Source organism: Schistosoma mansoni, chromosome 1 (assembly GCF_000237925.1).
Source record: "Schistosoma mansoni strain Puerto Rico chromosome 1, complete genome".
NCBI lineage: Eukaryota > Metazoa > Platyhelminthes > Trematoda > Strigeidida > Schistosomatidae > Schistosoma > Schistosoma mansoni.
In genome coordinates this window covers 17,481,462-17,504,479 of record NC_031495.1, presented here as the reverse complement: position 1 = coordinate 17,504,479, position 23,018 = coordinate 17,481,462, and the positions used below count along the sequence as shown (strand labels likewise).

The 23,018-nt window shown below is 33.1% G+C and overlaps 2 protein-coding genes across 4 annotated transcripts; one reads left to right on the top strand and one right to left on the bottom strand.

The window, feature by feature from the left end:
• Positions 1–206: 206 nt before the first annotated feature.
• On the top strand, positions 207–10,248 carry Smp_019940.1 (hypothetical protein; the record flags this gene model as incomplete). 3 transcript variants are annotated; one of them, XM_018793489.1, is made up of 5 exons in its annotated part: positions 278–397; positions 1,154–1,347; positions 3,920–4,174; positions 6,733–7,138; positions 9,849–10,248. In XM_018793489.1, exons 2-5 carry the CDS (start codon positions 1,171–1,173, stop codon positions 10,073–10,075), a joined length of 1,065 nt encoding a protein of 354 aa, XP_018647995.1. In that variant the 5' UTR covers positions 278–397; positions 1,154–1,170. The 3 variants fall into 3 exon arrangements, with proteins under 3 accessions (XP_018647994.1, XP_018647995.1, XP_018647996.1); XM_018793490.1 differs by lacking the exon at positions 1,154–1,347 and having other exon boundaries at positions 207–397; positions 9,849–10,075; XM_018793485.1 differs by lacking the exons at positions 278–397; positions 1,154–1,347 and adding an exon at positions 717–796 and having other exon boundaries at positions 9,849–10,075.
• Positions 10,249–14,463: 4,215 nt separating this feature from the next.
• Positions 14,464–22,646, bottom strand: Smp_133030 (hypothetical protein; the record flags this gene model as incomplete). The annotated part of the gene is made up of 3 exons (XM_018793484.1): positions 14,464–14,529; positions 15,318–15,482; positions 22,413–22,646. The coding sequence occupies 3 exons, from the start codon at positions 22,644–22,646 to the stop codon at positions 14,464–14,466; spliced, it is 465 nt and encodes a 154-aa protein (XP_018647993.1).
• Between the last annotated feature and the right edge of the window lie 372 nt (positions 22,647–23,018).

Genomic DNA, 23,018 nt, shown 5'->3' with positions numbered 1-23,018 from the left:
CACCTGATATGCCCTCATTTTTCTTGTCTTCCAAAACAGAAAATCTACGAGGACACTCCAAAAACGTTCACAAGCCCAGAACGAATTACTTGTCAGCTGACTACCGACTTTCCCATCGAATAATCAACGAGTGGAATTCATTACATCAGCACGTGGTTGAAGCTCCATCCGTCGACTCCTTCAAAAGAAAGTTGGATCAGCTGAGAGACCATCATTGTCAGGACTAACACAGGCCATCAAGCCTCCTGTCCTTTCCAAACTGAAACTGAAACTGAAGGTTACTTCGTGGATTCCTCAAGGTCGTTTGCGCCCCATGAATAGGTCCGGATGTGTGACCTAGCTAGTATACGTCTGTGTATCCAAGTAATCCCAATGGCTACTTCCTCTTGATACTCTGGTCAGTCATGTATAATGATGTATCACGTCTTATCAATGTAATCAATTGACCTTCACTTTCCAAATACTTTCCACATCCGATATACTGAATGTGCATACCCTCAGATTACCTCCGTAATCGCAAAGCTGGTAGAGTATTATGTGATGTATGGAATCACAATAAAGTATGTGTAGCTTTTCAGTTGAAGTGACAACTCAGTGGTCAAATTATTCGACTCTCAGCACGTCCGAACACTTCGTCACCTTCGATCTGTTCAACCGTGAATGATTCGTGGGAGCGCTCATCTTGCTTGTACATTAACTATGAAACCCCATAAACCTTTGAGATGTTTCGTTGAGCATGTGCATCTCAAAAAAGCCGTCACAATGCCTTTTTCAATGTAGGGACGTCCCGAATAATGTACGAAACGGAAGGACCATTCTGTATCACCTAAGGTTATTTTCCTCAAATTTTAAGGACGAATGTTTGTTCTGTGAGAATATTGAATTTCCAAATCACGCCAGGCTATATTCCCCTCACAAAATAATACTATCGATTTTAGCATACCCTATTAGCTTTTGGTGTTCTTGGTTACACAAAGCGATCGAGTTTCGTCCTATAGTCTTACCGTTGACAACTTTCTTGATAAAACAACCAAAAGCTGTTCTGTATCTTACAGTGTAGCATTGACTTTTGTTGTAATAATCGGAGTGACACCTTGCACTTAAAAAACAGCTTCCAGCCACTGATAAGGTTTTTGTGTTTTTAAAATTTTAGTTTTTGGAAACTTCAACATGGCTGAGCTTTTGGAAGGGTTTTCCAACTCATTGAGCAAAGCTGAGCAAGCGATTAAGAATGACTGTCCTGACAAACTCCGAGATGTATTGAGAAACGAAGGGACTGCGTTTACAAGTGATTTAGTAACAGAGGAAAGTCTTGTTAATCATCAAATACGTGAGAACCTACTTCATGTATGCCCATGCCACGTTTTTGACGCGATGTACACATCTCTACTTTTGTCAAATAACTCATGCTATATTTTTGTTACGTTGATTTAACTATTTCATGTAACTGTTAACCTAGATGACATGTTATTTGATCATTTCGATTAGTATAAGTTCAACCATTTTAATTGCCAGAAGCTAATTTTGGTTTCGCATGTGTGAGTCTGCACTTAGATTTGGTTACCGCAAACACATAGGTTGTGTCCCTATTAAACGTGCTCGGGAGATAAACTAACTGTTTATGTTTCTTTTAACTAATGAGATAAATCACAATCTAAGGAATGGTAATGTAACTCGTTTGTCGACGTGTTCCAATTCAAGCTACACTTTCTTGTGGTGGAGCTACTGGCATTACTGGGTTACTTAAACCGAGGTAGATGGGATGGGGTTCAAACCTGCAACCTACAGGTTGGGGACGGGTGTTGTGTCCATTGCTCCATAGTTGGCAACTTGAGGATTGATGAGATGTGTTAACTTTTACTGTGATTTCTCAGATCCAATGGTTGAGTGTCTATATGTTTCTGCGCACCATTATTTTGTATCCAAACCCACTCGTCCGTCAAGTATGTTGAGTTGTAGTCCACCAACCTATCCACTACCTCCTTCAACTTACTGTGTCGGCTGAATTTGAATAGTTCAGGCAAATGTTTTAGGTGGTCGGACAAAAACACAATTATTCTAACATGCCATTGTAGAAAACTCTTGGCTTTTTCGTTCGCTTCACGAGATATTTTAGCATAACCGGCTAGACTGAAAATCATCCAGTGGCTCAGATGCATTTTTTTCTGTGGGTTGTGATAAAGAATAAATGCTATATTATTTTATGTCTGTATTCTTTCGTACCGATAGTGTTTTCCCAATGCTATCCAGCATCAACTTTGGTTTTCAATAATAACCAAAGTGAAAAGTCACAGTTAGGACCGCAATTACACATTAAAACCAATGAAATTCTTTAATTCTTGTGATAGGCTATGAATTTCACTGATAAGTCACCATCGCAAGGTCTTGAAATATTATTTCTATATACTGATTCATCTGTCTACATTCTCCTCGGTCAGTCATGCGCAACGTAGAATCCTACACATGCATCGGTCCAATTTTCTACACCACATTAGCACAACGAGATGAAATTCCTAAAACGAGTCCCCGTAGTTGTAAAAGTAGTAATAGTATCAGTGATAGTCACATCTCGCATATCACAATATTCTATTATTGTGCTTTTTCACAGTATTATCACGGCTGATTCACTATGTTGTCCACTTTTACTTATTGGTGTTATTAGCATCCGCTAAGTCCACTAATCTGTGTATTAGTAACCAAGTTATCAGGTAAGTCCTAGTTACGCTTTTTTTGTATCGAAATCCTTCTGATTAGTCAGCGACATCAGAATTTCTGGAAAACTATGTTATCTATTGTGATGTTGAGTTGCTCAGCATCTAACGGGATTCGAAATTATCTTAGCTCAGCTCGTCTCAATCACTTAGTATTCTATTTCCCCTGAGGTCAAGTAATGAACCTACTGGTACCTTTTGTCTATTTTAGGACCATTTTTTCTATTTATTTTATTCAAACACATAAGTGTTGGTATAAGAAGGCACCGAATATATGTGCATCACACTTTATCATTCGGTTTGTGTGAATGCTATGATATTACCCGGGTGCCCAGACCAAAGTAGGTGGTTTTCTTAGGGAGTCACTTCCCTATGCTTTAACCCAGGGGTCTTATCCACAAGGCAGTAAAGTGACGTTAGATGATGCAATCCCATGATAGTCGGTGACCAACAATAGGTTCATACGCTATTTGTCTCCTTAGGATCCTGGAGCTCATGTTCACTATTGGTTTGAAATCAGGGTTTTCCAACTCCCTTAAATAGATCATCCACATCTACCAACCCGGTTAAAACGCTGGACATTGGCGTTTCGTCCTCTCAACTCCGTAAACAACATTCCCGCCACGAGAAGGCAATAAGTAAGACTGCCCTGACAGTGTCTATATATGCATGGGGATGTGAGATCATTCCGAGAGGGAGAGCTGACTCTCCCTACCCTCAGCCGTACCAGGGCATTTGTGGACCTAAGGACTATCAAATTGTTATTTAAATTAAGATATGTAGTGGATTTCGATTAAATAATGATACTACTCTCGTATTACATCAGACTATAAATGACTTTAAGAAGCAAGTGGAATTTTATCGACACATACAGGCTTATAATACCCGAATCCTATGAGTGAACTAAATGATTTTGATTTAGTCGTAAATCAACCTAGTGGTTATTGAACATTCACCGAATAATGAGCTTCAGATGATCGTTTTCCCAGTAAATGTGGGTGGTCTCCTGTTTGCGTCAGGTAAAAAAAGGGAATCTAAACTAAAACAGGTTAATAAATAAGAAATTTCCCCTAAAAAGTCACAGTGGGAGACGTATCAGATAACTGTCATGTATGTACTAAAATATTTTGACATTCATACTCATTGAAATTTTTACATCTTACACATGAATAAACAAATCACTTATTTTATTGCATTGGACATTTTAGTTCGCTGTTCACCAATCAGCCAGTCGGTGTATTAATCTGCTCTTAAATCCACCTTTCTATTGGAATTCAGAATCCCCTAACTCTCTTGGTCATACTCCATTAGACTTAGCTATGAGGCGACATTACTTGCCTGTTGTTTATCTCATTGCATCACATTCAGATTCTCCTTATTCTTATAAAAAACATCCATTCTCTGCCGACCTTCTGTTGATTGAGCCCTGTTCTGTTGAATTGATATCAGAAGCATTAAACATTGTAAGTCATTTATTTCAGATACTGAAGAGTATGTTTACGGCAATTTTATTTTGAAATGAAGGTTAGGAATCTTTTGGTAATTTAAAATTAGGGACATTAAAACTAAATCGTAGTTCACAAAATCAAACCACTAACAATTTTTCATTGTTACTATGTTCATTGCATAGTCGTAACATGAAAGGAGTGATAAAGACAACATATTTGTAATATTCCACTGAGTAAAAAATGACATTTTTGATGTTTTACGACTCAATATATGGCAATTCTTCGGTGAATAAATAAACCAAATAAATCAACTTGGATTGAAATAGTATAAAGGGAATAAGCAAGAATATTTAGTATGATCAAAACCGGGTCTGATTAAGTCAATGTCATGTCGCTCCGGTCAAGGTGATTGTTGTCAAACGTACTTGTGTATTTGTGTGTACGTTTATGGGTGTGAGAAATGTGATATTTGCAATGTGAATAGGTAGAGTTGAGTTCATATGTGTGACTGTGGTGTGAAATGTGAATAGAATTTGATCCAAGTTGAATGAATGGTGAGGCCTTCTTTTCTTTTGAAGACAGTAGGGTCTAGCAATATATGGGCAGCTTCAGCTACTACTTTCCTTTGTAGTTGGAAGAGTCTCTTTGAATTGTTTTGATATTTTTAGTATTAATTTGATGGTCATCAAAGATGGCATGCAATATGATTGCCCATCTAATTTGGAGTCTTCCAAGTTCTACAGTATCATTAGGTGGTTCTTCGTGTAGCTCCGATGTTATTTGGCGTGTGTTAAGATTTCGTGAGATTACTCTCCTATATATAAGGCATCCCAACCGATACAACCTAATGTGCAGAACCAGTTCTGTATTGACCTAAAGGGAATCTTATTCCTTATACAAACTAATAGTTCTCAGCTGACGCCTCACATTGTTGTAATTCATATGAAAAATGTTATCCCAAAACAATTTATAAAATACATTTCAAACAATTTGAGATCGTATGTATGTTTTTACGTGTAATATTGCTGTTTTTAATAACCTGATCATGTTTGTTAATCGGCATGCACTTTGTAGTTATTTGTAGAATAAAATTCATTTATTTGAAGGATTTCGAAGTGTTGGTTGTTTCGTAATGTGCTTCATTTGTGTGTAGTTTTAACAATAAATAGTTCTAAATCTATCCATCTACCGAAAGCCCACACACCCTAATCGTTATATTAACTTCCATTCAGCACATCCGTTCAGTGCTAAAATCTCGTTAGCCTTAAATCTTTTTAGAAGAGCTGACAAGATCATCACTTCAGAAGAGGACAAACTAAAAGAACAAAAGAATGTAATTAGCATCTTACAATTTAATAATTTTCCTATGAAGATTATTAGAAGTATATTAAAACAAGACAGTTCAGTACGTAATAATAATAATAATTCGAATGAAATGCCATGGATTGGTACTGCAGTTTTACCTTACCGTCATGGCACAACTGAAGAACTCCAAAGGATCTTAAGACAACACAGAATTAAAGTATATTACAAAACAACGAACACACTTCGAAATACTTTAGTTCGACTAAAAGAAAAAATCCCATTCATGTCGACACAGAACTGCGTCTACAAATTAGGTTGTGTCGATTTTGATGCCTTCTATATTGGAGAGTCATCTCGCGAAATCTTGACTCGCGCCAAAGAACATATTAGGTACACAAAGAAACCTAACAATCCTGTAGAGCTGGATGGACTTCAAATTAAGTCGGCAATATCAGTTCACGCCATTTTCAGCAATCATCAAATTGATTTCAAAAATATCGAAATACTACAGAAAGGTTTTTCCAATTACAAAGAAAAGAGAGTAGCTGAAGCTGAATATGGTGATTTTAGGGAAATTTTAGTTTGTTGAAACCTACCCCTTAAGGGCTGTGTGGAGGGAAATAGTCAGTCGATAATGGTTTAGGTGTATGTCGTCTAATCTTTGCTCCATCAAATTTTATCTATTAGACAATATCACTAAGCTAGATGATCAAATATGATGTTTCTCCGTGTGTTTCTTTGGATTTAGTTAACCGCTGTGTTTTATTAGGATTCAGTCTGTACCTGAAATGAAGTTACAAAATAACACGTAGACTAAAGTAAACCTCGCTGATATATTAAGCTTTGTGTTTTGTTGTTAAGTGTAGAAGTTCGTATAAACAAGCGTCAATCGACGTATTAGTTACAGACTTTGCTACTGAAATTTTTTACGTATTTGAAGTGGTAATTCAACAAGCTAGTGAGTATACCATATTTTCAATTAAACACAAGTGATCAGCCCCGTCAGTATCTTGTAGTTTGTTAGGATTCAAATCTGTTAGAAGAATATATGACCATGGAAAAATAGTTGCGAAAACGACACATGTCTTTGTGGTCAACTTAAAAACACAAACCGATGGTGTTTTACACAGACAATTCAATGATGCTAATCGTACTCTTAAGCGAGAAAGCTTTGTTTTATTGACTTCAAACCCTAAATTATTTCTAGTTGAACCGGTATTATCTTATATTATTTTTGTTCACAGAAGCTTATATCTTTTTAATTTCAGAACTATGATTCTCAAAATTCTGATTTAGCTTGGTTATTTGATTCATGTATGTATGGTGAGGATAATATCCGATGTACAGCTGAAAATATCATCTTATTATTTGAACTTCTACTGTCAGGACCTGTTTGCCCACTTAATACTGCTCTTTGGTTAGCTCTTGGGCGGGTTTCCCTAGTGAATTCTCATAATATTTCTTGTGCATCTTATCCAAATTGTTTGTTCAATAACGACAGTTACATTTGGAATACTAGTTGGCATGATTTATCTATCGCCTGGGCGTCTCATCGATCACTCACGAGGAACCAGTTGGATAAATGTGATCAGGAGCACGTTCTTTCTTACGGTCCTTTAAGTCTTATGGATTTTTGTCGAATTACTATCAGAAGACACGTTTTAACTGTCATAGGTAAGTGTTAAAAATATGTTGACTGAGAGATTGTTAGTTCAGTCTCATGAATTACGGTCCTAATTACCGCTGTCTCTGAATAAGCTCATAAAGATAGACAGTAAGATTCGGACGAATAATCAACAAAACACGATTGTACTACGTTGTTTGATTTTATGAATTTTCATGTTGCCTACTTACGCCTTCCTGTTTCCAATAATCTAAGGGATATCTTCTAGAGTCACTTTTTTGTCAAGTTGCCCTAGGCTGTAATGTGTTTTTAAATTTAGTAATATTAAAGTTGCCAGTTACACTAAGAGATATATCACAAGTTAGGGATAAGGTTGTATGCTCCATATTTCTGTGGGATATTGTCAATAAACAATGTGGGATTATATCATTATTCCTAGTGTATGAAGGCGATAGACTGGAAGTAGGTATATTTGTTGTGAGAAGTTACAAAGTATTTACATAATACATATACATAGCCTTCAATCGTCCATTTGCATCTTAATGTATTCTGCAATCTGAACTATCTTCTCGCCTGGTCTCCGAGTATTCTGTCAACGCCGTGCTTTCGATGTACTGAAACTGTTCACTCTGTCTGACCGTTGTTGCAACTTTGATACCAAGTTCAGCTATATACTACTTACAAACAACCCCGTGAGGAGCGTCCACTACACTGGTATAACAGTAAATCCTTTTCACTAGATAAAGAAAATTCACATTCTGACCCGAACTTACTACTTTTTCCGTTTCTGTATTGAAAAGGCATCGTGAGAAGTAAAAAATTCCTATCCACTTGGTCACTCTAGCAGTCCTTACTCTCGATCAAAATGCATTACCTTAGTACATCAGAATAAATAGTATCTTATTTGACATAAAACCAGTTATTAGGAAGTAAACTTTTTAAAAATGTTTTTAATGGAAATATGCATAAATAAATACAAATTGAAAATACTGCTAAGTTTTCCCTAAAACGTGCTCATTATTATGGAGGATATCAAAAAAAGCCTCACTGATATCCTCAAACTTACAGATCGACTGAATCGATAGAATTGGTTGCTGAATTTAAATTCAGAGATACCAAACAGGATAGTCTGTTGAAAATTTCCTAGCTTTTATAAATCATGTATGTCTAAAGTCATTTTATTGATTGTTAAGTGGTGAACTACATTTACTTTTAATCATTCAGAGCATATCTCACACTGATGGATTGAAAGTACAATTAAACAGGTATTCCCAGCTTTAGAGTATATGTTCAATCTTGTGAAGCTTTATTTAGTTTGTTAACCAAGTATGACTCTGAAGAAGCACGTTGTAAGTAAAATATAGTAGCTCCATCCCTTTGGGTGATTTGGTCTATCATAACCCAATACAGTAGAAAACCATAAAACAAGTACCAGTAATAATCTTGTTAGACTATAATCGTAATTCGTTTTACAGTGCTGTAGTGGTTCTTCCACTAGTTAGTTTGATAATTTCTGTAATGTAGGTTAAATCAGCGTTATTGACAGAACAATTAATCACACAACTGATTTGCAATTCACCAAATTTTGGAAGCAATTGAGGATGTGGAGTACAATGTTGAATCCAAAGATTTGTTTAAATAAACTAGTTAGTTACATTGTTTAAACTGACTTTAAATCAATTTGTTATATCCTGTGGAGATTTATGAATGGTAACTTTGAGAACTATTTATGGACCAATGTGATATGTACATCTCCTATTATATAATTGTTAAGTAACTAAAGTATCCATATTCGTGTTCCTCTTGTTATAAGCTTTGTTTTGACTTATAGACTATTATTATACGATTTACCATTCCTGAGTTATCCCCAGTCTATTGATTACTGTTCCCCCTATTCACAGCCACATTTGGCTAAATCTTGTACAAATATTATTTTCTATTTTATGGTACGATGTGGTCAGTTTGTTTGATATATAAACCAGTATGTTCGAGAATAATGATTCATATTGTAGACGCTGTTATTGGCGTTCTGGGCTTAACTGGCTGGGCTAGGCAGATAGCAGGACTGATAAGTACTCAAGACTGCACACACGGCTTTTGTGTATCATTGGACGATCAATAAATTCACTGTTCTCTAATAGGCATACTCAATCGATATAACACAATTGCAAATCATTTTTAATAAAATTATATTTTAAATCTTCACTAAAAACTAAATAAATGGCAAATGTGTGTTATCATGTTTTATATCATCAATTTTCCCAAAACTTTTCTGTCTGTTGTCGCGATTCCGACATCCTAATTAAAGAATAAAGATGAAAATCACAAAGAGATTAGATTGACTAGAGTTTCTGAAGAGCAACATTTGTGTATTCTATCACCATAGGCATTCCAAAGCTCTATATTTATATGAGTAAGAGTGTAACGTCCGACTTGTACTAGAGTTTGTATTAACAGTTTCATATAGACTTTCACTGTAAAGATTTAGTTTGTGAAACATTAAACAATTTCTTTCGGAAAATTACTGGCTATGATGGTTTTTTTAAAAGTCAATTCCGTAGATTAACTAGTATATTTTAAAGTGATTTAACAATGTACCTGTAAATCAATATTTTGAAAATCAAGTTTGTAACCCCCTACAATAGTAGTAAGTTTACTAAGTTACCTTCCAAACAGTTTGTTACCATTTAATAAGAATATATTTCCGTCATGTTATTTTTTAAAAGCATATTTCTATCGTAATTGCTCTTCTCATTTTAGATGTTCGTAGACAAGCCTACAAAAAATCCCACGCAGTGAAGTATTGTAATTATGCTAGCCTTATTAAAAAGTTGCCTATTCCAGCAAAACTACGTGCTTTCTTGTCCTATTGTGATTTATGGCCGAATTTGGATAGATCTCAAGTCAAGGTCGTTAAAGCAAACCGATTTCATCGCAATGAAATAACAGATACTATGATTAACAATATTTTTTATGAAAATGGATAGTTGTAAAAATTCTATTAATTATCCTGTGTTTTTATGCTTCATATCAGTCATAATTGTAACCACAAATATCATTTTGTTTTTAATTTGTTTGTCCCAGATCACAAAATTTTCTGACTTTTTCTGTTCTTCACCGCTGTATTTTTCTAATATTGATTAATACATTTACTTTTCTCAAAATTACTTTATTTATTATCAGAAGGGGTTTTGTGGAGATTTTAGTATTTTCATAGTTGAAAGCGTGAGTCAATTGAAGCTAGACCGCCATGGAAAACCTGGAAGCACTGGTGGGCCGTTTCGTCCTATTATGGGACTCCTCAGCAGTGCACATCCACGATCCCGCACTCGCGAGATTCGAACCCAGGACCATACACCAGTCTCGAGCCAGAGCCCTTAACCGATAGACCACTGAGCCGGCATCCAACGGTGTTAATGTCTAACTTCAACTTCAGTCTTTATTTACTATTATTTGTCGAAAATTTGATTACATCTTAGTTTTAGATTTTGTTCATCAAACAATATACAGTATAACTTCATGTCAACCGTTAAAAACAGACAATAACCTAATCAACTGTATTGATAGAAAAAGCTTGAAGTCAGCTAGGAAACTTCTAGGACTAAGTAATGGTCAAAGAGTACGTCATTTATTTCAAAATGAATTTCCTTACTAATTTAACATTCTGAGTACCAAAATAATTTATATCATTCATTAAAATGTTTTACTGTTAGTAGTGTGGAGATTCATTGAATGGTGCCGTTCAAAATAGCATTCGACTAGTAAATGTTAACTATCGGCTACTTATAAAACATTAATAGCAGCAGATTAGGGTTGGTTTACATGATTTGTAAGGCAGTTTAGGCTGATGTATATATGTATCGAAGAAATGTTCTTGATCATCGGATAAGTTAAGTTTCATCATGAACTAATACAATTATCAGTTTTGGAAAATTTTCCCATGTGTTGGCCCATAAATTGTATTCTGGCTGTACGAACTATTTAATAATCATGGATTTCCATTGCCGTCCCAGCTGATAGTGATTTTTGAAGGACAAGTATTAGCAGTTATTTCAAACAGTTCTACTATTATGTTTTGATTTAACCTAACACATAGTGGTCTTTAGATGTCTTTAATCCGAAAGTCACTACAGCTGTTAGAAATAGTTGTGTAGTTTTATGATTTCTTTAGTTCGAGTGAATTATTCTTTTGTGACTGACTTTAGGGGTTCTGACAAAAATTTACCCAAACTGTCAAAACAAATCGGACTTTGGATATCATTTAGTTTGACAATTTATTTAAAGACGAATCCAAGCTGTTACGTCTTCAAAACGAAATTGAGTAGCTTACCAAAATGTTTAAAATAACACCAAATTTAGTAGTAATGCACAAGTTTGCTTAAGAAATAACTCTTCATGAATTTCAATTTAGAATCGGTATTTACATTGTGTATATCAGTATGAAACATGTACAAAATTCAAGTATATCTGTAAACATAATTTTCTATGTACGTTAGTATGATTCTATTGTTTCTGAATTTTCAAACGGACCAGTATTCACTATAGAGTAGGTAATTTTTCAAGTGTATTGGTAAATCCAAATGTTTAACGAAATAAGCGTAGTTGACACCTGATGAAAGTAATTATTCAAAAAGAAAATAATTTATATATGATAACAGCAAATATACAGCTTTATGAATAATCCTGGCAAAATTCACTTTCATACAGCGACGTCATGTATTTGAGATATTTCTTAGTCCAAATTATTCTGCATAAATGCAATAGTGAAGACGATTTATTCTTGAAAAAAAGTATAGATTGACTCGTTGCTGTAGTTGTTCCCTAACATTTGTTTCCTTACAATATATTAAATTATCATTAGACAAATATCTTAAAATAATGAGGAGCAACTATAGCCATCAGCAAAGATGGATTTGTAAGTTGAGCACAATTTCTTACCAACTGACATTGATGTTCAAATTTAGGCTTTTTTAACTTAGCTATCTTTGAATATCGTCAGGTTTTTGTCCATAATAATGTTTTTTATGCAAAAAATCGATCCTTGTAAATAAGAATCAGCACTTGGAACAGTCGGGGAATGTACGGACTGGTTCGGGTTTTTATAAAGACAAATATGTAGTTATCAATCTAGTATGACGAATACGTAGTCAGAGTTGATAGAAAACATTTTGCTTCGGTTTACAAGATGTAACTGTAGGAAAGCGTAAAAGTATTTGTAAATAGTATAAATACTCATACCTCTGACTAATAGCTAATCGCTATTAATTAACGTATAATTGGTAAAAAAAATTATGCTTAATTTCAAATCTCACATTTTATGTAAGCATATAGGGAGAGGACAATAACACAATGAAAGCTCTAAGTCGAAATGGTTATTATATCAAGTCTAATGAAATTCGTCTTTTGAAATGTAGTTTGAAAAGACAGAAATGGAACAATTTTAAAACTCTATATAGCAAAGGGTGTGTAGGGAAAACGTAGTTGTTTTTGTTTTCGAACAATAGTTATTTTCACGAAAAATGAACAGAATATGCGTATTTCATTTCAACTACATTTCAGGATTTTTATACGTGTTATCTAAAAAGAGTATTTATTAAACTAAAACTCATATTTATATAGTGAAGAAATTTCTGAGAACTGTGGTTGTTATATAAATTTATATGAACATTCACCGAAACTTGAAGGAATAGTTTCACAGTAGCTGAGATTGTTTATTATCTTTAAAAAATTGCCCTTCCTTTATCTATTGTTACCACATTTTTGGTTAATTTAGTTCATTTAGGGCTCTTTAATAATATTAATATGCTTTCAAAATAAGAAAGTGCGAACAGATGTTACATTAAAAAAAAACCCAAAACATTTAGCTAAGTAAGTTAGTATTAAGCCAAGGAATAACGAACATTAGTGTATCGAAACACCACCTTTACAGTATGTCCGTAAAGTTATTACGCTGTTGAAATTAAAATATATAAGTTGGAACTTGTTATTTGAAGCAAATCCAATAAACAAAGAAAATGTTTATGGATTATATAAATGATTGGTTATATTGCTAAAAATTATTAAACTCAGGAAATTTGAGTCAAAGTGCTTTATTTAAAATGTATGAACGTTGATATTATCTGACTTGACTTTATGATATTGGGGCATTAGACGAGTGCGCGCGAATTGAAGATTTCCTTTTCTTTTGCTTGAGTTGATTTTATTGAATACGTTGATCAGAACACACGCAGAATAAACTATCTGTTAGATAATTCATTTTAGTATTGGTTATTTGAATCTTCCCACTGATGTTTAGGATCATAATTAATCAATATTTCATTAGCATATATGCATCCTGCGAGGTATGCCTCGATATTACTTTACGTCATAAGAATTATAAGCAAAGGTGGATAAGCTAAGTAAACAACGTGATGGCGCTTCAAATGAATGGTCCTGGGTTCGAGTCCCAAATAGGACGAACCGCACGTGCTGGATCCCAGTGCTAGCCACCATCCGTCTCTGGTTATATCTGTTAGATGAATTGCTTTGATTTACTTGGTGGACACTACCTATTGGTGTCAACACTTTCCGAATCCTACCGTTTAGATATATGTATAACATAGAAATAGCTAAGATCTAACTGTTTTGTGATACAACTGATTGTTCAAATCAGTCATATTCATTAAGGTGTATTATGATGAATTTAACGCTTATTTTCTAATATCATATAAAGCGACCAGTTTGTGGCATAAAATGTAGCTGCATTAGTTTGAGACCTGTTGATTTACTATAATACTCTGGATAGACCCCGAAAGTTGATTCAAATCAGCGACCTGAGACATTATTCAGACAGCTTAAAATAGTGGTCAGTGAAGATCGTGATTTCGTTTTTAACTGCATTCTTCAAAAATGTAAAGTAGGCTTTTTACCTGGATGAAACCTGCTTTGAATATTTTGTTAGTTGAATTGTCTTTTTTAATAAGTACTATTCTTGTTTATTTATATATTGATTTATGATAGAACTTTTGTGGCATATATTTTCTCACACTGTCGTTATTTCGTTTTCTGTGGTGTATTTTGAGCGTCCTGAGTACCAAGCTTATCAAGCAGATAATAAACTACAAAAATTCCTATTCAGGAAAGTGATTTATTTGAAGCACTACTATAAGTAGCGTTATGACATACCTGATCTTTGAACTCAGAACAAAATATTTTCTCCAGTGATTGTCAGTTAACTTGTCGTATCCAACATAATTATGAAGTAAAAGTCAAAAGAGTGTCATTATTATTGTAATTTAACCCCAATTGTTGGTGTTTCGTTCAACAATATTTTAATATTAACTAAAATAAAAGAACTTGTGCAACTTCACATAGAAGCAACGAAAAATGATTTTGTCTAAGGCATTTTATTCGCCGGACGTATAATTTCAATGATCAGTAAGTCAAGACTAAATATCCAAGTCTACATAAATAACAAGGAAGTACTAATTAAAGGATAATGCTTAGTAATGTTGGGAGTGAGACAGTAACCACTAATGATACTGGGTGGTCACTTTGCTAAATGACTAATTGATTGAAGTACGGAACTTGGATGCACTGGGTTCTCAATCAAGTGGTCTGAAGGTTAGACGGTTACAGTCAGACATGGAAGTTTTGAGTTCAACCCCTGACGGGATCATAGTCGTACACTGTTATGGAATCCTACACTAAGATGAAAGGATTATCTAATGCTTCTTGATTGTTAAAAGCACTACAACTGAGGTTAATCAATGATGAAAATCACCTACTAGATAATGACTAGTATCCATTTTTTAAAACTCGAAGTTAGTTGAAAAGATTGTCATTTCTAAGATTGACTCAGTTTTATATAAATGGTATCCTAACCAAACAAATATAAATTTAATGAGAAATACAGGTAATAATATATTTTTTCTTCAAAATACCTGTTTGTTGTACTGCATATCTTCTCAATGAAATACGACAAATAGCTTGTAATTCAAATGGTTGTTGAATGTACATGTAAGTGTTGATGTTATCCCATTTGATATTCTTTTTATTTATAATTACTGTACGATAAAATAACCATGTATAAAATAATCTATTCCATATTTCTTCCCATTTATGCGTTACTGTCATATGTTCAGAGAAAATAGTTAAAAAATGTAGTTCCATAGTATATCGGCATTTATCATCTAATGTTGTATTATAATTTTCATAATATTTCTTAATATCATTTAAAATTTTACGTACTTCATTTATATCTGATAATATTGTAGGACAAATTTCTGGAGTTGCAATTATTAATTCAAAAAGTAATGATAAATTATGAACTGATCTATATGGACCAATTATTCTATTATTTAGATATTCAACTGCTCTACCAGGCATAACATCGTAATAATTCCAAGTGAAAAGCTATTAAATAAAAGAAAATGATTAAAACTCGAAATCCCATCAAGTAAACAGATGTTCTGTTCTCGGTCAGTCATAACATAGAACCTGTGTGTATGTACTCCAGTTCAATTTGCCATAAATCATTAACATAGAGATGTTGTCAGGCCAAATCTCAGATTAGTAGAAGTAGTAACGATACCAGTGGTGATTAAAAAGATTAGTCGCCGAAAATACGATTCAAGGAGAAAATATAAATTAGTGAAACAAAAAATGTCATGAGGAATTAAGAATCTCAGAATTTGAGGGAAGACAAAAAATAGATGCACCTGCGCCATTGCAAACGATTTTGAGTCATGTCATTCAAAGTCTCTAACCATTAGTTACAATAATCACACGGACCTCAACCAGATTGTCTGTATCTATTAACATGGCCTAGTCCAATTATCAGTGGCTTCATGGACTGATGGTATGTTCTGGTTTGTCCGCCTCTAGTTTTCTTCCAGCCTGCTCCTGCACTAGAAAACATCGCCCGTCGATTTAGGGGGTGGTTGAGCATACGTAATACATATCCCACCCACATCAGTTGATGAAAATCCATTACCTCCATCCAACTGATTGGTCATCTTTACCTAGTACTCTATTCCTAATCCAAGCAGTGCTTACTCAGTGGTCCCAAAATACACGAGTAACGCTTCGTAGACACCTATGATTGAATCCTGTTCTGTTCTATTAAACTTATATAATTCATAATTCTTAAACTTATTTCAAAGTTGTTCATTAATGGATAGGGTACACATTCAATATAAACAGTATTATTTTAGTGATAAAAGTGAGGCAAACTCCGTGAACAATTATGGGAACAAGTAACTTAGTGGGCTTTTATTAGATTCTTAATAGTTCCATCCCACAATTTTCCTGGATGTTCTCTGTGAAAGAAAAAAATATGGTAGAATCAATGGTTTTAATTAGTAGCTCTTTTGAACAGATCCAGTGAAATCCAATGGAATGGATTTGAAATTATTATTTTCAGATCATATGTTCATACAGACTGAAGGGAAAGATAAACCTGAATAAAGTAGATAACGGTGTTTATTAATCAAGATGTTTAAGAATAGCTTAACTAATAATACATTGAATAGTACTTCAATACAATTATAATTGGTTAAACGTTTGATTTCATTGATTGTGTGGTGAAAATCAGATAAATTTTTGCTTAAAATTTACATGAAATGTGAAAGTACTGATCAGTACATATAACAGGTCATTTATTAAAACTAAAAAAGATTAATATATTAAAGTTTTTGAACCCAATCAAAAAAAATTCTCAACTGGGTACCAGAAGGATTTTATTTCATTAAATGAGATTTGTGTGGCGCATATATATCTGGTGCCCCTTTGTACCAATACTTATATGTTTAAATGAAATGAAAATGAAGATTAAATTCAGGTGTTATTTTGATTTTATTTATAGTTCTTACTCAGTGATTGTAATTTAACAGAAGAAATTTGTCGAATAACCAGTTAATAACTAATTCACTAAATCTATTTATCCCATACAAAATGTATACTATTTATTGTTTATTTATCCATATATCAGTTTGTAACATGTTATATATCATTTACACAGGTAGTTTTCTTGATAGTTCACATATATTGAATATAACATTCGTCATTAAATGAGGTTGAGTACAAAATCACTGTAAAATAAAATAACTGTAAGACTTGCTTATGAGCATACAATTCGAGAAAACGTCCATTGATTTCACTCCTCGTTCTTATATACTAACAGATGGACAGTAAAGCGTTTACCAAATGAAATTAAGAAAGTGGAATTCCCAAGTTTTGCTGTGTTTTTTTTAATATCCTTTCAAATTTCATTCAGAAAGTTATTATGATATACTTCATCCAAATATGTCAACTGATAATATGTTTCTTTAGCCCATAAGATTTCTGTGCAAAATGATTTACTTTTCGAAGTCTTATGGTAATGATTATTGTTAGAAAGTGATAAAAGAAAATTGTAAGATCCAGAAAAATATTTCTGAATGAGTCAGCCCGAGAATTTTGAACGTGTATTTATTAGTCAGTTAGTTTATGGCATTTTTAAATAACTTTAATTTTAAACTACTATTGACCCTTTGATTGTCCTATATTTCTTAATGTCTATAACTTAATTTTAACTAACTAATGAATGCATGACTCAGTTTCATCCCGAAAATGAACAGTTATGTACATGTTTTATATGGTTTCTTATTTTATTATGTTGTGGTCTAGTACTTTAGTTTCATATAATTACATGATTCAAAAGTTTAAATGTACACAGTACATGAATGGTCTTTCTTGTGTTCTTGTCAACTGATTGAAAACATGTGAATTTTACGCCAGAATATCAATCATTAAAATATTAAGTAACTGAGTTTGTGAACTCAGTGTTACTCATGTCGGTGACAATGTAACTGTTATGGCCAGAAATTCAACAGTACTGTCATTAAGTGGACCTCCTGGTAGGAGATCGATTCCGGAAATTTCAGTCGACGGGAACGTTATTTTCAGCAATAGGTCTATAATGAAGTTAAACAAAAATGAGATAGTGAACAGCTTTGTCGGACACCACTTGACGTTGTAAAATCAGATGACAGTTCGCCATAAGCTCTCACTCGACTGGTAATGTTCGGTTAAAGAGATCTCACATGGTTTATGTACTTCTGAGGTACCCTTCTCAATGACAGATAATGCCACAGAACCTCTCGGTCTGCAGAGTCGAATGCTGCTTTTAAGTCAAGAAAAACTATATTGTCGGAAGCCGATAAGCATGTCTGTGCTTTAAAAGCTGACGAATAGTGAATACGTGGTCGATGCAGCCACAACCAGGTCTGAAGCCAGCCTGGTTTTCTCTGATATTTAACCATTCATCTAATCTGTTTATTTTTCTACATTATCAATAGAATGTTAAGAAAATGGAATAAAATCATTATAACTTTCGAAAATTTACAAGTTTTATTCTAAACAAACTAATCTATTTTCATTATCTAGATTTTCGAATAAATGAAGAATAAGAACAAATATACTAAATTGCAATGATTAAAATAATTTACTACTTACCTCACTATAAGAAAATGGTTCTGTAATAAATGCTTGTGGATAAATTAAAAGTGATGAAACTGATCGAAGTGAAAACTCAGGAGTGACAAAAAAATTTTCTGGTGAATTTGCTGCCATTATGTATTGCAATTTTAAACATCCTTGTTGTTCAGCTAGTTGCATGGCACTTTCCCCATTTTTATTCACGTAATATGGACTCCACATATATGGTGGGTTGATTAAGATTTGAATACAAGCGGAAGCATGATATAGAACTGCAAGCTGAAGACAAAGAATTCTATATGCAGTATAATTAGGTTTTGTATGTCCTTTTTTGGCTATTAGTTGCCAATTTTTTTAAGTCTAGATGAGGTGGTCTGTTGGATATTACTTTAATTTGTAGAAGGTATTCATCGCAGACTAATTTCAGTCATAGTGTTAACGAAAACAAGAAAGAGTTGGCCAGTTGTTTTGTTCTAATATAGGAATCCTCTACGCTATGACACTCATTTTAATGGTAACTGACTTCTGGATAAGCTCCTGAATTTTCAGTGAAAAAGTATAGCTCATAGAGTTCGTATATAGCTAGATTATCTTCAGATCCCTTTAATGACCTCACTTTATTGCAAATTTGTTGAAGTTCAAAACCTGTGCCATTCAACGTAAATCCAGTGGTTTGAACTCCTAAGCGTTTGCCACAAGATGTGAAGATCTTGAATCTGACCCCTGACAAAGTCATGACTATATATTACTGAGCAGCCCCATACTAGAATGAAACAGTCGCCTAATCCTTTCTTATTTTTAGTGGCAGCCCAACTGAGATTAGTCTGTAACGAAAACCTTTAACAAATTTTAAAGAATGTGTAAACTACAATCAATTCACTGGAGTTTTCAAAAACGTGTGTTGTTGATCGGCTGTTTTTAGATATGTGACTAGTAGAAGCACGAAAGGTGACCTAGTTTATAATTATGTACATGATTAAAACACTTCCTTGAATATCACCGAAATTTGGTTCATTGGATATTAGAACTGATCATCACAATTGTATCAATGCGTAACATATAGAAAAGAAAATTATTGTTAAATAAAGCATTGTCAACAACCATATAATTTGATCTTTTTAAAACTCTTAAAGAAATCTGTACTACTTACACATTTTTGAAGTAAATGTATACAAGATCTATTATCCCACACCGAAGTGTACATTTATGTAAAATCCTTTAAAAAGTCTCAATGTAGTTTAATTTATTTGCCAAAATAGCCAAACTAAAATGTTAACCAGACTAAATTTGACAGTAGCACCGATAACACAGACATTAAAGTATTGTTTTACTAACGTTTAAACTAAACGATCTATTGATACAAAACAAAATCTCTCGATAGTCAAATTGAGAAGGTTAAAGGATTATTTTACATCCTAGTGAAGATGAAAGTACAGGTAACTTCCGGGACCTATTAATGGACTATTATTCCATACATATATTATTATTGTATAACTATTGAGTAATTAGATTGTGTATATCTATATTCATCTTATTATAAGCTTCATTTTGACCTATGAATTATTATTATACGAATTACTGTTCCTAAATTATACCCAGTTTATTGATTACTGTCTCCCATGTTCACAGCCACATTTGGCTTGATCTTGTACAAATATTATTTTCTATTTTATGGTGTGATGAGGTCTGTCTGTCTAGTATATAAACCGAGTATGCTTGAAATAAATGATTCACATAGCAGACGCTGTAATTGGTGTTCTGGACTCAATTGGAAGGGCTAGGCGGACAGAGGACCAATAAGGACGCTAGACTGCTCATACCGGTCGAAGTCATTGGTTGGCACAGTGCTAAGATTGGATAAGTCATATTTCGATTGGTGGGTAATTCACGTGATAAAAAGCCGGACATAAAATCATAACAGATTATATAGTTATTATGTAATGTTACAGGCTTAACTAACCCCAGATTTTACCACAGTAATCTAAACCTGAATCTATTTTTCACCGGTAAGTGGTAAAAGTAAATCGGTGAATTTTACTTTTATAACTTTTCTGGATATCTATTACGTGATAAGCTCTATACTTAACCAAATTAAGAAATATGTATGTTTAAGGTCAAGTAAAATCAATAAATATGAAATAGATTATAAAAGAAGAGATAATATGCGCTTTCATTATCATTATTAATAGGACGAAAAAAATCCAAATAACTATGTGAATTTTGTTTAGAATATCTATTATTATTATTAATAGTATTAAATGGTGTTTACTTGTGCTTACAGGACTTGATAGGCAGGAAAAGTCGAATTTCCCAGTGACTTAGTAGTCATAACAAAATTCAATACAGTGAATTAGAAATCCTTTTTTTAAAACGACGATGATCCATTTATGATAAAATAAAAACGTACATCAATCAGTCGTACTTATAAAAGTATCAGATTCTGTTTGTTAATAAGATTCATTTAGGAGGTCTGATGTAGTGAATCCCATTGAAATTATCAGTTGCTATATTGAGAAACTTATCTACATTGTCAATCACACGTGAAACGAAGGTCATATAATCTTATCAAATACTTGCGTTAAATCTTTCTCAGTAAAAAAATAGTTTTATAATTAAGCTAGACACCTGTGATAGTAAGTTTTATTATGAATGACTTTCATCAGGAAAATCATAAAAATAAGGAGTGAAATGTCTGTTTAATACGTCCTGGGATTTTAAAAGTTATCCAATTAATATTCATTCATGATCAAAATTACTTTGAAATTATATTTGTAACTGAATAGTCATGTATAAGCGAGTGGGTCCTTCTTTGCGTGTTACAATTCTAATGTTCACAATAAATTTAATTGGTCTTTGCACAACCCAATTAGTTATTATGAAAAATGGGATCTTTGGTCAAAGATACGGGGATTTGAAAGGAGATAATCACCACAGTGTTTAATCAAAAACGTATCTGGGCCGGGATTAAAAGACAATATTTATTGTGGCTATAAAATTGTAACATTCTATGCGTAAATGAGTTATATTTTAAAATACCATGGAAACCTGAAAATAATAGGGACGAACCAATCAAAATCAAGGGTACGGATTTCAATTTTCTGTGGGAAATTCAAAAATGAATGACTTGTATTTTATGTCACGTAAGAAGAACAGTAGGAGAACTTTTGTATGAAACTTAAGACTCTTAAGTGTACCTATAAAACTTTTGTAGGCAATGATGAATTTTCTGAAAAACTATATATAGTTACGAGAAGGACTCAGAAAGAAACTCTATAACATGAATATATTTGCTCTCAGATAAATGAAGTAGCAGTATTTTGACAATATTAAGATTGAATTACCGATCATAAGTCTTTAAAAAAAATGACAAGCTGTTTAAAACCACCATAGTCTAATAGGTTTCACTTTGTCTAGTATGAAATACTTTTTATTTCTAAACAGACGCTGTTCATTGAATAATAAGTTACTTCAAAATCAAAAGATAATATTAAGATTGTTGTTGCATCCTCCTTAACTTAAACGTCAAACGAATTTCATTTGGTTTTTTGCCTCATCTTGTATGTATGATCAAATGATGTACTTAGGATTTTCTTCTAGGTTGTCGATGGATTAGAGATATAAAATCATTCGATACATTTGGAAGTATGAAAGACTAACGTACTAGTTGGTGATTAATAATAGTAGTTGAGAGAAAAGAAAAAGGTTATTTCGACTCCAATATGGGTTCGTCACTATATCATAGTTACATCAAAATATCTTTCTGAAATCCTATTTAACAGATGACAGCAAAGTTTTATCATTACATGATACTCAGTTTAAAAAAATGAACGAAAAAAACAATAAATATCAAGTGAAAAAGAGGCTTACATGCAATAAGTCTTCATATCCAAGAACTGTATGCTCAAAACCAAATAGTTTACTTTCTATTTCGTTACATTTATCCTTGTCAGTGGTATTTAAAGTAGTAGCATCCTGACTAAGATTATTTAATACTGCTAGCAATCGGTTTGCATCATCTTTTTTTATAATCGATTTTATGAGTGTTAGAAACTCAGGTTTATTATCAAAATTATTGATGAAAACATTTGAAGAATCCGTCATAGTATAAAATGAAGGAAAACATGTAAAACTAAGTGGAGAAAATTGAAATACACTCAAGTAGTAGAAAAGTCACTTCTTTAAAAATTTTGTCTCTATAGTTTCATAAATATACTATATCTGACCAATAAGAATAGATTTAGTATTTCTTTTCTTATGTCTTATTTTACGAATGACCCCATCACGTGATCAGTTGTTTGATGATTTCCATTAAGTATAACAATTTTTTGAATGTACTTTAAAACACAAACACGAGTGATTATGTCTTATATAAATGTACTGTTCAGTTAAAATGGTTTTGACATCTTTCAGTGTTTTAAATAATATACATATTAACTGATGATAACTACAAACTGGGGTCCATGTTAAATAATA